Raw genomic sequence first — 17,200 nt, 5'->3', positions numbered from 1 at the left:
ACACATAGATATGGGCACAGAATCACTGTCTCTATTACAATGTCATAATCAGAACACTGAGGAAGAAATGTGAGACTGGTCACTGTATGGATAACCACCCCCCCCCCCCCCACCCACACACGTGTGCTCGCAAGCAAGGACCCTTAACACACACACACACACACACACAATAAGAGAGAGAGAACAGGGAGGTCATCGCAGCTCTAGGGGTCAGGAAGCACATGTTAGTGCATTTCCTGTCATAACAGGAAGAGGGGAACCACTGCCCCACTACACACACACATACTCCTCAAAATGCCTCTGTCTCTACCTCCTTCCCACCTAGTTGTGTGCAGGTGTGGGAGTGTTGGGGCTTGTATGTGTGTGTGACCATTATTCGGATAAAGCTCAGTGTTCATTTACCTGTCTGTTACGTTCATCCATAATCCGTGCTATCTGGATCTTTTTCCTCCCCATCTTCTCTCCTATCTCAAAAGTCCTGTTCTTCTTCTCTTTCTCTCCTATCCCAAAAGTCCTGTTCTTCTTCTCTTTCTCTCCTATCCCAAAAGTCCTGTTCTTCTTCTCTTTCTCTCCTATCCCAAAAGTCCTGTTCTTCTTCTCTCTCTCTCCTATCCCAAAAGTCCTGTTCTTCTTCTCTATCCCAAAAGTCCTGTTCTTCTTCTCTTTCTCTCCTATCCCAAAAGTCCTGCTCTTCTTCTCTTTCTCTCCTATCCCAAAAGACCTGTTCTTCTTCTCTTTCTCTCCTATCCCAAAAGTCCTGTTCTTCTTCTCTTTCTCTCCTATCCCAAAAGTCCTGTTCTTCTTCTCTCTCTCTCCTATCCCAAAAGTCCTGTTCTTCTTCTCTATCCCAAAAGTCCTGTTCTTCTTCTCTTTATCTCCTATCCCAAAAGTCCTGCTCTTCTTCTCTTTCTCTCCTATCCCAAAAGTCCTGTTCTTCTTCTCTTTCTCTCCTATCCCAAAAGTCCTGTTCTTCTTCTCTTTCTCTCCTATCCCAAAAGTCCTGTTCTTCTTCTCTTTCTCTCCTATCCCCAAAGTCCTGTTCTTCTTCTCTTTCTCTCCTATCCCAAAAGTCCTGTTCTTCTTCTCTTTCTCTCCTATCCCAAAAGTCCTGTTCTTCTTCTCTTTCTCTCCTATCCCAAAAGTCCTGTTCTTCTTCTCTCTCTCCTATCCCAAAAGTCCTGTTCTTCTTCTCTATCCCAAAAGTCCTGTTCTTCTTCTCTTTATCTCCTATCCCAAAAGTCCTGCTCTTCTTCTCTTTCTCTCCTATCCCCAAAGTCCTGTTCTTCTTCTCTTTCTCTCCTATCCCAAAAGTCCTGTTCTTCTTCTCTTTCTCTCCTATCCCAAAAGTCCTGTTCTTCTTCTCTTTCTCTCCTATCCCAAAAGTCCTGTTCTTCTTCTCTTTCTCTCCTATCCCAAAAGTCCTGTTCTTCTTCTCTTTCTCTCCTATTCCAAAAGTCCTGTTATTCTTCTCTTTCTCTCCTATCCCAAAAGTCCTGTTCTTCTTCTCTTTCTCTCCTATCCCAAAAGTCCTGCTCTTCTTCTCTTGTCTTCCAAATCCTCACAGCAGTATTCTCTAGATTCTTCTTCTCTCAATTCCTCTGGCATTCACTCCTTAAAGAGACAGAGAGAGAGAAATAAGTTAAAATGCCATCAAACACACACAGTAGTCCTTGTGGAGCGGTCATAGAGAATGGTTCAACTATGTTTGTGTATAAGTAAATAGCTGATCATTCAACAGGTTGACCTGAGAGAGGAGAATAACTCACTGATTAAGACTTACAGCTCATCTCTACCACACAACTCAGTTCAAAACACCACATCTCACTCATAACCAGAGAGATGGCATTTGCTTCCCACTGAAGAAATGCAACATAGAAAAACATGGCACAAGAAAAAAATGATACGTTCGCATCATGCTACAGAATGTTATGAGAAATTATGTGTTAGTGTTGTTGGCTTGACTATACTGTCTGCTTTATGATGTCCCCAAACCCTGTTTGCATTTTACATCGCATCATATTCTATTAGAATGTTGACATCACATCATATTCTAACAGAATGTTGACCTCACATCATATTCTATTAGAATGTTGACATCACATCATATTCTATTAGAATGTTGACATCACATCATATTCTATTAGAATGTCGACCTCACATCATATTCTATTAGAATGTCGACCTCACATCATATTCTATTAGAATGTCGACCTCACATCATATTCTATTAGAATGTCGACCTCACATCATATTCTATTAGAATGTCGACATCACATCATATTCTATTAGAATGTCGACCTCACATCATATTCTATTAGAATGGTGACCTCACATCATATTCTATTAGAATGTTGATCTCACATCATATTCTATTAGAATGTTGACCTCACATCATATTCTATTAGAATGTCGACCTCACATCATATTCTATTAGAATGTTGACATCACATCATATTCTATTAGAATGTCGATCTCACATCATATTCTATTAGAATGTTGACCTCACATCATATTCTATTAGAATGTTGACATCACATCTTATTCTATTAGAATGTTGACATCATATCATATTCTATTAGAATGTTGACCTCACATCATATTCTATTAGAATGTTGACCTCACATCATATTCTATTAGAATGTTGACATCACATCATATTCTATTAGAATGTCGATCTCACATCATATTCTATTAGAATGTTGACCTCACATCATATTCTATTAGAATGTTGACATCACATCTTATTATATTAGAATGTTGACATCATATCATATTCTATTAGAATGTTGACCTCACATCATATTCTATTAGAATGTTGACATCACATCTTATTCTATTAGAATGTTGACATCATATCATATTCTATTAGAATGTTGACCTCACATCATATTCTATTAGAATGTTGACATCACATCATATTCTATAAGAATGTTGACATCACATCATATTCTATTAGAATGTTGACATCACATCATATTCTATTAGAATGTTGACATCACATCATATTCTATAAGAATGTTGACATCATATTCTATAAGAATGTTGACATCACATCATATTCTATTAGAATGTCGACATGACATCATATTCTATTAGAATGTCGATCTCACATCATATTCTATTAGAATGTTGACCTCACATCATATTCTATTAGAATGTTGACATCATCAAATTCTATGAGAATGTTGACATCACATCATATTCTATTAGAATGTTGACATCACATCATATTCTATAAGAATGTTGACATCATATTCTATAAGAATGTTGACATCACATCATATTATATTAGAATGTCGACATGACATCATATTCTATTAGAATGTTGACATCACATCATATTCTATGAGAATGTTGTCATCACATCATATTCTATGAGAATGTTGACATCACATCATATTCTATTAGAATGTCGACCTCACATCATATTCTATTAGAATGTCGACCTCACATCATATTCTATTAGAATGTCGACCTCACATCATATTCTATTAGAATGTTGACCTCACATCATATTCTATTAGAATGTTGACCTTACATCATATTCTATTAGAATGTCGACCTCACATCATATTCTATTAGAATGTCTACCTCACATCATATTCTATTAGAATGTCGACCTCACATCATATTCTATTAGAATGTCGACCTCACATCATATTCTATTAGAATGTCGACCTCACATCAAGTTCTATAAGAATGTTGACCTCGCATCATATTCTATTAGAATGTTGACATCACATCATATTCTATTAGAATGTTGACATCACATCATATTCTATTAGAATGTTGACATCACATCATATTCTATTAGAATGTTAACATCACATCATATTCTATTAGAATGTTAACATCACATCATATTCTATTAGAATGTTGACATCACATCATATTCTATTAGAATGTTGACCTCACATCATATTCTATTAGAATGTTGACATTTACATAATTTCTTGATCCAAAACACATCCAGCACAGTACAAGTCCAGGTGAGGAGTCCTGTTTGTTGTCACCTGTGCCTTGTGTGACTTGGCACAAAGGATCTGAAGGATTCAGTCCACAGCTTATTGTGTAACACTAAGCCACTGCGGGTTACACACACACCTAATCGAGCACACCTGATTTTTTTTTTACAGGACCAGCAACCCCCAGGACCCCCTCCCCTTATCCATGACCCCTAACCTCTAACCTTATCTCTATCATAACCTATTGACATATACATTATAATAACTATGGGGGGGGGGGGGGCGAGTCCAATATCCTCTGAAGGGAGTGAGTGTGCTATATTCTCTCCTCATCCCTCCATCCCTCCGTGTGTTAATCAGGCCTCTCTCATGAGGAAACAGAGAGAAGAAATGGAGGGAGATACAGTGTACTTCAAAGGGAAAGTGATAACTCATATGTTAAACTTTTATGTGTACGCGTGTGAGTGTGTGTGTGTATCCTGAGGTCTCCTGGCCTATAGGCTCTTTAAGATCCTCTTAAGTAGCTAGACACAAGTAGAGCCAACATGGCTTATAGTGTCCGACCTACACACACACACACACACACACACACACACAGTTACCAGTACAGTCAGAGGCAGAAGCATGGCTGAAGGAATGTGAGGAGAAGGGGGGGGGGGGGGAGAAGAGAGAGAGATAGAGATAGAGAGAGAGAGGGAGAGAGAGAGAAAAGGAGGAAAGAGAGAGCGAGAGAGAAAAAAAGAAGGAAAGAGAGCGAGAGCGAGAGAGCGAGAGAAAAGAAGGAAAGCGAGAGAGAGAGAGAGAGAGAGAGAGAGAGAGAGAGAGAGAGAGATCACAGGTTTGTCAATGACATGACAATGAGTAAGGTGTTGGGTTTTAACTTTATCTTCTATAACGGTATTTGAATGTGATACGTTGTGTGTAATGACCATTTGTATAGTTTTCTTCGCTACTTGAGTCATCTTTCTCTGCTCTCTCTCTCCATGCTGCGTTCCACACAGACCTAGCCCCGCCCCCTGACACTCAAGGAACGCATTTGATGTTCCTCAACTACGAGACACTTGTGTTCAGTCTGCATTGTCAATGCAGCTTATGCAACAAAGTTGATGACAATGATGCAGTTTTCACTTTGCTTCTTAATATAAATACACTAGCTTGATATAATTACACTAACAGCTAGTTTGTCTTTTCTTAGCAAGTTGGGCCCAAATCTTGTTAGCCGCTAATGCTAATTGCTCATGCTAATTGCTGCTAGCTAGCTAATAAATGTACTGAGTCAGAGCAAATGTAATTAGCTATATATTTGAAGGTATGTTTTTGAATAGCTAAAGCAGAAACAGACTTGTAACCAGGCTGTCATCAAGCATTTCGCTACACTTGCAATAACATCTGCTAGCCATGTGTATGTGACTAATAAAATTTGATTTGATTACAACATACCATCCCTAACCCCTAACCTCTAACCCCTATCCGGTGATCTGAGAGAATTTGATAGGTAACGACAGCTCCAGCGTTCCACAACGTACCATCCCTGACTAGAGGAGAATAGAGCAGATCTTTACAGACTCCCCAGTAGACTGACCAACAAAGGCACATTTTACACACAGCTCTTCTACACAGTATCTGCCAGCACCAGATATAATCAAGCTAGCTAGGACATAATATCGAATAAAAACAAGCACCAACATGCCAACCAGGATACATTTAAACTTCTGTGCTCTCATTCAGTCATTCAGTCATCCAGACAGGGAGGCTGTTTCAGGAAACACCATATTTCTCTGCTTTGGAGTAAATATAGAACATTCCTTGTCAAGCCAACTCAGCATTCTATCAAACCTGGAAGTTTATATGTGTGTGTTAGTTAGATCTTTTCCCAGCATGTGTGTTCCCTCTAAGAGGACGTAACGTAGAGCCTGTAAACCAAACCAGGATGACAGCAGGTTTCCACCCGACTTCCCCTCGACGTGCACGCACACACACACACACACACACCACACACACTTCCTCCTCTATGAATAGCCTAAATGTAAACCAGCGGTGCTCCAAAAATAAAATAATTAACTTCATACCCCAAACAAAGTGGAGCTGACTGTATTTAGTCCACACTGAGACAGAGACAAACAGACAATAGAAGTACAGAACAGAGATGGACCAATGCCATACAGCACAGTCCTCATTTACCCTAACTAACCCCCTTAACACCCACATTCACAATAATCACAGTACCCCTTCTCTGTCACAAACATAAACACACTATAGCCGTGAAGATGATTCCGAGTCCTCATTTACCCCCATACTATACGTGTGTGTGTGTGTGTGTGTGTGTATATTCTGGGGCAAGAGAAGGACAGACAGAAGGACCAGAGCAGAAACGGACTGGCCGTAGGGAATTTCAGGCAAATGCCAGATGGGCTGGTCCATCTGTATCCCAGTGGGCCGGTGTAAATAATGGGTTTTGTGCAGAATGATCATTATGGCTAATAATGGGGGCCTGAAGTAAAGAAATGGGCTGAGGTATTAGAAATGACTGGGTGGATTTTTGATCCCAGTCTCTCCCTGGACCAAACACAGACAGCCAGACATATAGACATGGAGTCGGCCAGGCTAGACAGAATGTGTAAGTGTGTATTTTTAGGCTGGATGGGGGGGAAAGAAAGAAAGAAAGAAAGAAAGAAAGAAAGAAAGAAAGAAAGAAAGAAAGAAAGAAAGAAAGAAAGAAAGAAAGAAAGAAAGAAAGAAAGAAAGAAAGAAAGAAAGAAAGAAAGAAAGAAAGAAAGAAAGAAAGAGAGAGAGAGAGAAGAGAGAGAGAGAGAGAGAGAGAGAGAGAGAGAGAGAGAGAGAGAGAGAGAGAGAGAGTGGCAATGCCCTTGTATATCTTGGCAGGACGATCTACATGCCAGTGTCAGAGGGGCAAGGGTAGGGGGGTAGGTGGGTTAGATGGATGGTTACCGGGCAGGGGGCAGATAGAGGATGGGAGGGGTAGTGGGCTGGGGGCGGCGGGGTGGACGTAGCCGAGTCTCAGTGTGGTGGCAGGCTGGCAGTCATTCCCAGCCCCCAGACATAGAGTCTGTGTCAACTTCAACACTGCGCAATGAGCACTGCAAATAAAACATGTCAAAACATCTAGTTGTTCTATCACTTTGTCAGGAAGAGAATAAGAAGTAAAGGACATGACTTGGTGTCCTACAGTCCTACCAAGTTTCTACGTCACCGTTTTCACCCTATTCTCCACTATGGCCACATGATCCACTATAAATACTTCAGACTAGAGGAGACTAGAGTGGGTGGAAGTTTCTAAACAAGACTACTGATTAACACTACTGTAGCTACAGGCAACAAGCAGACAAAGACTCCTCTGTATTAGACTCTATAACTGGAGGGTGGAGGATGCAACACTAAGTAACTAGATTGTTTTACGGCAGTGGCAGATGACATTGCACTCACTAGAACACAAGCGTTGGGGCAAAATCCAGGCATGTCAGAGACTGTCTTATGAGACAGGGGGTTCAGAGTTAAAGTGGCAATCAGCAGTAGAAACAATAACAAAGCAGACTGGAGTAAAAACAGCTTATATTTTGGGTTCTGATGGGCTGCGACAGTTGAACTAATTATTAACATATAAGTCCATAAATGTATGTAGCAAATGCTGATTGACCCTTTAAGGCCCATAATGGGGACAATGCAGCGCATCCTCTGCCATGTACTTTTAAATAAACAACATGTTTGGGATTTAATCAGGTCTGCCTGTGGTGAAGAGAGAAGTGAATGAGGCCTACAGAGTTTTCTGGTTTACTACCTCGTTAACCTCCAGCCAATCAGCACAATTGATCAAGTAGAATGCTAGGGATAAACTAAAAACGTCAGGACTGTGGAACTCGAGGGTCTGTGTTGTGCACCCCTGCCCAGACATGTGTTCCCACTCCCAGACATGTGTTGGTCCATAAAGCTGAGATGTGGCTGGCAGGCGAGGCTAGTTTTTAGTCTTTAATCCACCTGTAACCCCAGAGACCTGAGCTGATCTCTCTGGCTCAATGGGCAAGACACAGACACTAGAGGCTTATCCAGAGGAGAGGAGCCAAGGATCAGGTCAGGTGTGTTAGTGCTGGCTGGAACATAAGCCTACACACACCGTCTCTCTCCGGGTGGACCTAAGGGGCAGACATCCCTCTGTGCCACTGCTCTAGCCTGTTATCATGGTCACAATGCCCTGGATGCACAAGCCTCTTACTTGCATTGGTAGCCTACACTGAAAAATATAATAGATTGTTTATTTTGTCAAAATTACTTTGAATATACTGAAAATGTAAGTGCATGGCCTCTGCCTGTGATTTCACTTTCTCTAACATGTATGCATGTAGTGAGCTCAATCAACTTTGACAAATTGACATGAAGACAATACTTGATATGAATAAACAAGCCTACACAATTCACATTTATCTCACTAGGCTGGTTTATACTCTATGAAAAACATGGTTTTCCATTATTACGCATCTATTACAGCCTCGTAATGACAGACTCGTGTTATGCGTTTACGGACGAGTTTGGAGAGCAAACACTGCACGCTATCCGTCAATAGCGCAAACTGTACAAACTGCGTAAACTTTCTAAACGAATATAATAAATGAACCACCGTAGAGGCGTGGACACACTTACTTTTCTCCTCACGAGCTGCTCTGTCTGATATTCGTGTGCGTTACGCCGGGCGTTTTCACTAGGCTTGTCCAGTTGAACTGTACAGGGGAAAGTCCTCGAGCCCAATCAGAAAAGGGAATTCACTTCAAATCCGGAACGGCAATAGCCTACTATTTATCATGGATAAAAACACAGCGCTGGAACAGGCAGACAACTGGCAAAAGTAAAATTCTCCGCTCAAGGTTTGAAATGAAGAGGAAGAATCCACCGACCCGTGCTACGCAGGTTCTCAGTGTGAGTGCGTGAGTGAGGGAAAGGAGGACGAGAAGGAAACTGGGATTATCCCGTTAATGTTTGTTTCCCATCGGTAATGTGCGACACTTCCATCGCTCTCTCTCTCTCTCCCTCCTTTACTCCCTCTCACACACGCGATCACTGAACACGTTTCTATGATGAATGCTCTAGCGGGCAGCACACACACTACTCACCACTGCTGCCAGTCTGTCTGACGTATGTTCAGTCAACACATGTGCCAAATAAATAAACCACCGGAGTCGGAGTAGAGCTACATTTCCATTCTGGTTTAGCATGCTGAGAAAACTTTGATCTCTTACCAGTCAATCACTTACACATGTCCCTCTGTTCCATCAAAGCCTCAGTCGTTCTACATGCGTTTCAGTATTCGTTTCTGTCTCTAGGTTTGGCTTTATCTCAATCTCTCATGTGTGTTTCAGTCCGCTGTCTTAGTCTTTCTGTCAGTCTGTGTCTGAGTGTTCTATCAGGGTGGTCTCTAAGGGCACCAGGTCCATAGGTTTATAGCGCACCTGGGAGAGACATACAGGAGAGATACAGTTTGAGACTGGGTCTGGTGCTAATATCATAGATTCATATGTAGTTTATATACACACACATCCAATTCAGACAGTGAGACACCTGCTTTTAATCATAACACGAATGATTAAACCCAAATGAAGGTACATTTTCAATGTACTCTCCCTGACCTGAAATACACAGGGCAAACAGAAAGTATGAAGTATTGGTTCTTTAGCCAACTGGAGCTCGACAGTGGAAGCTATTGGAACTGCACCTGTTTACCAGAACTGTAGTGTTGGATGGGTGGATGGACTTACAAAATGTCCTACTACTCTACAGCAGTAGGCTACTTCTATCTGCTCAAACCCACTTTGCAGCTCACACACACACACCACACACACACAAGCAAATAGACAATCTCTGGGGAGTGTTTTTACTGCAAATATGCTCCTTTTGTGTATGTCCCATGGGGGTCTAGTGTGTTCCTGTTGTGTATGTCCCATGGGGGTCTAGTGTGTTCCTGTTATGTATGTCCCATGGGGGTCTAGTGTGTTCCTGTTGTGTATGTCCCATGGGGGTCTAGTGTGTTCCTGTTATGTATGTCCCATGGGGGTCTAGTGTGTTCCTGTTGTGTATGTCCCATGGGGGTCTAGTGTGTTCCTGTTGTGTATGTCCCATGGGGGTCTAGTGTGTTCCTGTTGTGTATGTCCCATGGGGGTCTAGTGTGTTCCTGTTATGTATGTCCCATGGGGGTCTAGTGTGTTCCTGTTATGTATGTCCCATGGGGGTCTAGTGTGTTCCTGTTGTGTATGTCCCATGGGGGTCTAGTGTGTTCCTGTTGTGTATGTCCCATGGGGGTCTAGTGTGTTCCTGTTATGTATGTCCCATGGGGGTCTAGTGTGTTCCTGTTATGTATGTCCCATGGGGGTCTAGTGTGTTCCTGTTGTGTATGTCCCATGGGGTCTAGTGTGTTCCTGTTGTGTATGTCCCATGGGGGTCTAGTGTGTTCCTGTTATGTATGTCCCATGGGGGTCTAGTGTGTTCCTGTTGTGTATGTCCCATGGGGGTCTAGTGTGTTCCTGTTGTGTATGTCCCATGGGGGTCTAGTGTGTTCCTGTTATGTATGTCCCATGGGGGTCTAGTGTGTTCCTGTTGTGTATGTCCCAAGGGGGTCTAGTGTGTTCCTGTTATGTATGTCCCATGGGGGTCTAGTGTGTTCCTGTTGTGTATGTCCCATGGGGGTCTAGTGTGTTCCTGTTATGTATGTCCCATGGGGGTCTAGTGTGTTCCTGTTGTGTATGTCCCATGGGGGTCTAGTGTGTTCCTGATATGTATGTCCCATGGGGGTCTAGTGTGTTCCTGTTGTGTATGTCCCATGGGGGTCTAGTGTGTTCCTGTTATGTATGTCCCATGGGGGTCTAGTGTGTTCCTGTTGTGTATGTCCCATGGGGGTCTAGTGTGTTCCTGTTGTGTATGTCCCATGGGGGTCTAGTGTGTTCCTGTTGTGCATGTCCCATGGGGGTCAAGTTTGGTCATTAGTGGTCTAGTGGACCACCCAGAGTGTTACACCTGCTATGAATAATGGATGAGCCTGAAGCAGACAGAAATATGTTTCCTTTTGTTGTGTTACAGGATCCTGTTTCACTGAGCGACTGGCAGCATGGAAAAACTGCTGTACAATCATCAAACTGCTAGGATTATACACCCTGAGGAAAGATGCTGCTGCGTAAGTATGCATCTCACCTGACAAGCCTGCTGTCATTGTTCCCTGTCACTCTCTCAAGCTTGCGCACACACACACACACACACACACACACACACACACACACACACACACACACACACACCTACCTCTCTTATTTATGTGATACAGGCCTGTTAACAACAAAGGCACAGTAATTCCAGTAGCATTTTAACAACAATGAAAGCATGTCTCAACAAGCTGAGTATATTATGAGGGGGTATTTCAAAGCATGCTTTCAACTCATGTTCCATAGGAAGTTTATAAGTTTATTATCTCCTCCATCCATTTACTCATAGGCACACATACTCTCTCACACACACACAAGCACGCACACAAACACACGTGGCAAGGAGTGCCCTGGTTCTGAGGCCAGAGTGTATGGCAGCGTTAGGGCAGTACCACCAGATATATTTTAAGCTCAGATACACTAGAGAATTTCAGCATGGACACACCGCAATCACACAGTACTGTAGTGATAGCCAGTCAGACAGTGGCCAACAGTAGCTATGGAATTGTTGCAGTGTAATTGTATACAGTAGTTAGTTTTCCAGAATCTACACCACAAACCCTGCCTGTCAGGGATGTGACATGACCAACTAGACTGTAATGACGCAAGAGACCACAAGGTAAAGCCTACACTAAAGGCGTAAGGCTACTTATGATAAATACAGTCAACCTATTATACTGTATCACACAGTAGACTGTCAGCCATGGTCATTAGGAATTAAGCAAGAGGGGTTGTTCCATGTCATTTCAGCAACCCATGACACCCACCATCTCAGATTGTTCTGAACCTATTTCTGTAGTTAGAAACCGATAAGATTAGCATTCCTGCAACATTATTTTGTTTAAATATAATTTGGTCTCTGAGTAATTGAGCTAATTGATTGCACCCAAATTGGCCATTTAAATTGATAGGATTCATGTAATATTCAATAAATATAGAACCTAACATCCGATTTGGACCAAACTTTTTCTAACAATGAGTAAGACATGAGGAATCCAAGGAAATGGTAAAAAGCCCCCCACAGACTCCCCACGCTAATCCTGCTACTATGTGATCAACATATATATCTCTACCCCTCAATGTTGAAGGGATAGTTCACACAAATTACAAAATGACATATTGGTTTCCTTACCCTGTTAGCAGTTTATGGACAAGGTATGACAGCAAAAACATGGGTTGCTGTCATATATTGTCCATAGACTGCTTACAGGGTAAAAAAAACTATTTAAGCTTGACCTGAAAATGTGGTCGGAGGCTTCGTATGGAGGGTGTGACACTATAGCGGAGCCTCTCGCGGCATGCAGAGACCAAATCAGGCTCCGTACCGCATCGCCGTGCGCCTCTCAAATGTTGTAACAATGCGGAGGGCTCCATAAAACTCTGCATTGACATAATTGGTTAATGGTAGCTGGGGGCGGTACATTGTGTATAAACACAAACTCACCTCCTTGACAGCTAACTTCACAATAGCTCTGCTAAGCACAATAAGTATGAAAGCCCTGAAGTCTGCAGAGACTGCATCGCAGTAAATGCTATACGGCCACTTCAGATGTCGGAATGACCATGCAGTAAGTAAACCAATATGTCATTTTGTAATCATCATTAATCTTGTTCTGGAGGGATCTCTGCAGAGTGGTCGCTAGCTGGCATAGCCACAAAGTCATGAAATCTGATTTTATACCTTACCCTAAACTTAACCACACTGCTAACCCTAACCTTAAATTAAGGTTTTTGTTTTCATAACATTTTTACTATATCGCCAGTTCTGCCTCCAGGACAAGACTCATGACAATAAATGTCAACCTGCTTATATGTATTTTTTTATTATGTTGCAGGAATGCTAATCTTACCTGTTTCCAACAACATAAACCATTTCAGTACAATCTGAGATGGTGGGTGTCTTAACCCTCTTTCTTGTGTTTTTTGAGGTGGAACGACCCAGAGGTAACCTAGAAACAAAATGTTAAAATATCAACGGTCACAGTTGACCAGAGGTCAAAGATCATAGGTCAGAGAGGTGGTTATGTCATCATGGCAACCAAATTTCAACATAAACAAACCTTGTATAAAATATATTGCATTTTTTACCTTTAAAACAACATCAGATCTTCAGTGTATATTCACTAATAGAAAACTAGACTGGGCAGACCCTTGATCTGTCTACAGCTACCCTTTAGTGGCCCATTCAGGGTTTTAACCAAGCCCAGCCCTGCTTAGCTATGATATTTGTCACTGAATATTACCAATGTGCTATCGTGCGAATGATTATCAAGAGATATCCTCTTAAAAACGAAATAGATGCACTGTTGTTATTAAGGTCATTCTAAAGGGTAGGTTTAACAGAGCAAATGAAATGTGACCATACTTTATCACTTATATAGGCCTATCATCAATGATAACATTCAGGGCTATTATAGCAATTGCAAAGTCATTAACAGCTATTGTTTCAATTCAACACATCATTTTTCAAAAAATAGTCAATACCAAGGGTTTCAAGCTCTGGTTGATTTAAAATTCTATCCAAGCGGATCATCTCCTTCAAATGTTGATATTTGGTTGCGTTGACAACCAAACACATTTCAGTATACATTTTGTAATACAGTTAATAGCCTAAACTAAATGAATAACAGATCAAATCAAATGTTATTAGTCGCATGCGCCGAATACAACAGGTGTAGTAGACCTTACAGTGAAATGTTTACTTACAATCCCCTAACCAACAATGCAGTTTAAAAAATACAGATAAGAATAAGAAATAAAAGTAACAAGTAATTAAAGAGCAGCAGTAAAATAACAATCGCGAGACAATATACAGGGAGGTACCTGTGCGGGGGGCACCGGTTAGTTGAGGTAATATGTACATGTAGGTAGAGTTATTAAAGTGACTATACATAGATGTTAACAACAGAGAGTAGCAGTGGTGTAAAAGGGGGGGGGGGGGCGGGGGCAATGCAAATAGTCTGGGTAGCCATTTAATTATATGTTCAGGAGTCTTACGGCTTGGGGGTAGAAGCTGTTTAGAAGCTTCTTGGACCTAGACTTGGCGCTCTGGTACTGCTTGCCGTGCGGTAGCAGAGAGAACAGTCTATGACTAGGGTGGCTGGAGTCTTTGACAATTTTTAGGGCCTTCCTCTGACACCGCCTGGTTGGCCTTCTTCTCCGGCGCCATCTTACCATGGCCACAATGAGGTTACTGTAACTATAAATGTCTTTATGTAATCATTTATTTTTTATTTAACCTTTATTTAACTAGTCAAGTCAGTTGAGAACAAATTCGTATTTACAATGATGCCCTACCAAAAGGCATCCTGCGGGGACGGGGGCTGGGATAAAAAAAAATTAAAAAACACATCACGACAAGAGAGACCTAAGACAACAACATAGCAAGGCAGCAGCACATGACAACACAGCATGGTAGCAACACATGACAACACAGCATGGTAGCAACACATGACAACACAGCACGGTAACAACACAACATGACAACATGGTACCAACACAACATGGTAGCAGCACAAAACATGGTACAAACATTATTGGGCACAGACAACAGCACAAAGGGCAAGAAGGTAGAGACAGCAATACATCACGCTAAGCAGCCACAACTGTCAGTAAGTGTCCATGATTGAGTCTTTGAATGAAAAGATGGAGATAAAACTGTCCAGTTCAAGTGTTTTTTGCAGCATGTTAAGATAGCATGCATAGGTCATTGCAAGTCTGTGGAGATCTTCACAACTGCTGTAATAATCTGTGCAGAATTTCAAACAGCATTGATCTCTTGCACCATGTACTTTTAATGTATTTCAATATCCTTTGTAGCTCAGTTGGTAGGACCTGGAGCTTGTAACGCCAGGGTAGTGGGCTCGATTCCTGAGACCACCCACATGTAAAATGAATGCACGCATGACTGTAAATCACTTTGGATAAAAGAGTCTGCTAAATGGTTTATATTACTATTATAACAATGCAAAACAGGTCATTTGATTCTGCAATTAGATGAAGCACAGTAAGACATTATGTTATATAAATAAACCAAAAATCAGACATTGTTTTTCCATTGGAATTTGGTTGTGCTTTTAGATGGTTGAAAGCATAGTGATAACACATTGGAAATTCAACTAACTTTTGGCTGTCTTTTTCGTTGGTGTGAATATAGGTTTTGATCTCATCAATCAATGTCTCAACAAAATGTTACTCAATTATCCACATTGAAATGTCGAGGTGTGCCCAGTGGGATGTAGGTTTATAGCTTGCTACAAGTACAGTATAAGAGGATAACAGTGAATTTAACACGGTTTTTATTTTGATTTTCATGGTCAGAATGTCACTTTGTGTCTCTGTCTCGTGCCACTCCTGATTGACTCCTGCAGCAGTGGCTGTGCATCTCGCTACGGTCGGACAGGCAGACACAGACGGACAGCAGACTAGGGGACCTTAGCCAACCACACACACAGAGGTGAGAGAGGCTTGACTATGGGAGACATTACAAGTCCTTTAGATGTTCCTTTCTATGGTTTCTGTTCAGCAGATGAAGCCATACTACCAGCTGACTATATCATGAGAAAACATCATAGAAGACATCTCTGTTTTCATGTTCTCTAATCTGTCATGCAATGTTTCTAACACTGGACATTTGCAGCACACTCACACACACACTATCCCATTGACAGACTAGCCCACACACTCTTAAATGCTCTCGCACACTCACAAACTCTTTATGACTATGTGGCACACTCCTTAGAGCCCAAAATTCTCCAACTAACATGAAACTCCAGAGGAGCTATGAGTCGGTAAGAGTTTGCCGTGTGTTATACACACACAAACACACTCACCAGTGCTGCTTGTATTATCTTCTCCAGGAAGGTTCCCTTCAGCTCCAGCTGAGGGTCAGATCACTCTATCTTTTACCTCAGAAATGAAGGGATGAAACTGAAAGAAGGATTAGAAGAAGAGTAGAAGAAGTTATAAAGCCAGACCAGCTGGCTTAGAGGAGAGAACCCAGAGAGCTGGGTGACTGTTTGGCTCAGAGCTAACTGTACACTGACAGGAGAGAGACATAACCAGGCCCCAGCAGCACCCTGGAACACACACACACACCCTGTGACCTCCCCAGTGTGTGCTGGTTGGGTGCGTGTCTGTGGCAGACGTCTAGTCTAGTCAGCAGCCTCTGTCACTCTGGGTATATTTAGCTATTTTTCTCCAACTACACCACGACATACTGTAGGTGGTGTGTGTGGTGTGTGCCGCTGGCCTTTGTTCCCGAGTGGCGCAACGGTCTAAGGCACTACATCTCAGTGCTATATGCGTCACTACAGACACCCTGGTTCGAATCCAGGCTGTATCACAACCGGCCGTGATTGGGAGTCCCATAGGGCAGCGCACAATTGGCCCAGCGTCGTCCGGGTTTGGCCGGTGTAGGCCGTCATTGTAAATAAGAATTTGTTCTTAACTGACTTAACTTAAACAAAAAAAATAACATGTAAGCTTTGGCATAAGAGCCCAGGATTACTGGTCTAAAGGCCTATTCACATACCGGAGAGAGAGAAAGAGATCAAACCTATGAACTGCCTAGATTTCAACACACTGCGCATCTGCAATAGGCTGAGGATTAGTTTACACCTGTCCACTTCTCTCAGATGCGTGCAGATGAAGGAAAGGAGATGAGGTGACGACTGAGGAGAGGAAGTACTAGACAAACCTACAAAGTTCCTATAGGGTTAGTGTGAGGATACACTGATTCTTGAGGACCAAGGATAACACACATACACACAACGATAAATAGTGGGCAGCACATTGGTCACAGCTGTGGGCATCTCTTTATGCATGAGAGCTCAGGTATAAACCTACTCTATAGCTGATGGGAAGTTACACTTTCACAACTTTAATGGCTTCTCCACGCCAATTACTTTACTGTACTTGGCTACGACCTGCTGACTCCACAGATTCACCACACACAGTCTGGAATTTACTATATATCGTACAGCTCATATACAGTACAGTCCTGACATTGCAAATATTTAGTTTGAGCCTAAGCTAAGT

At 42.0% G+C, this 17,200-nt stretch overlaps 1 protein-coding gene across 6 annotated transcripts in view; it reads right to left on the bottom strand.

Annotated features, from left to right (window-relative positions):
• Positions 1 to 16,338, bottom strand: part of LOC110523415 (myocyte-specific enhancer factor 2C) — a 29,564-nt gene extending 13,226 nt beyond the window's left edge. For 3 of the 6 annotated variants that reach the window (XM_090234169.1, XM_090234170.1, XM_090234172.1), the window contains exons 1-2: positions 8,619 to 9,119; positions 403 to 1,611 (exon numbers count right to left, since the gene is read on the bottom strand). In XM_090234169.1, coding sequence (XP_090090295.1) covers positions 403 to 456 — 54 coding nt within the window. In that variant the 5' untranslated portion in view covers positions 457 to 1,611; positions 8,619 to 9,119. Of the gene's footprint in view, positions 1 to 402; positions 1,612 to 8,618; positions 9,120 to 13,011; positions 13,111 to 15,993 lie in introns of those variants that run through there. The other 3 variants (XM_090234171.1, XM_090234173.1, XM_090234174.1) reach the window with 2 other exon arrangements.
• Between the last annotated feature and the right edge of the window lie 862 nt (positions 16,339 to 17,200).

The sequence above is a fragment of the Oncorhynchus mykiss genome, chromosome 5, assembly GCF_057628025.1.
Source record: "Oncorhynchus mykiss isolate SJ-2025 chromosome 5, ASM5762802v1, whole genome shotgun sequence".
In the NCBI taxonomy this organism is placed as follows: Eukaryota; Metazoa; Chordata; class Actinopteri; order Salmoniformes; family Salmonidae; genus Oncorhynchus; species Oncorhynchus mykiss.
Note: the sequence above shows the minus strand (reverse complement) of the source record. Positions and strands in the feature narration are given on the sequence as shown.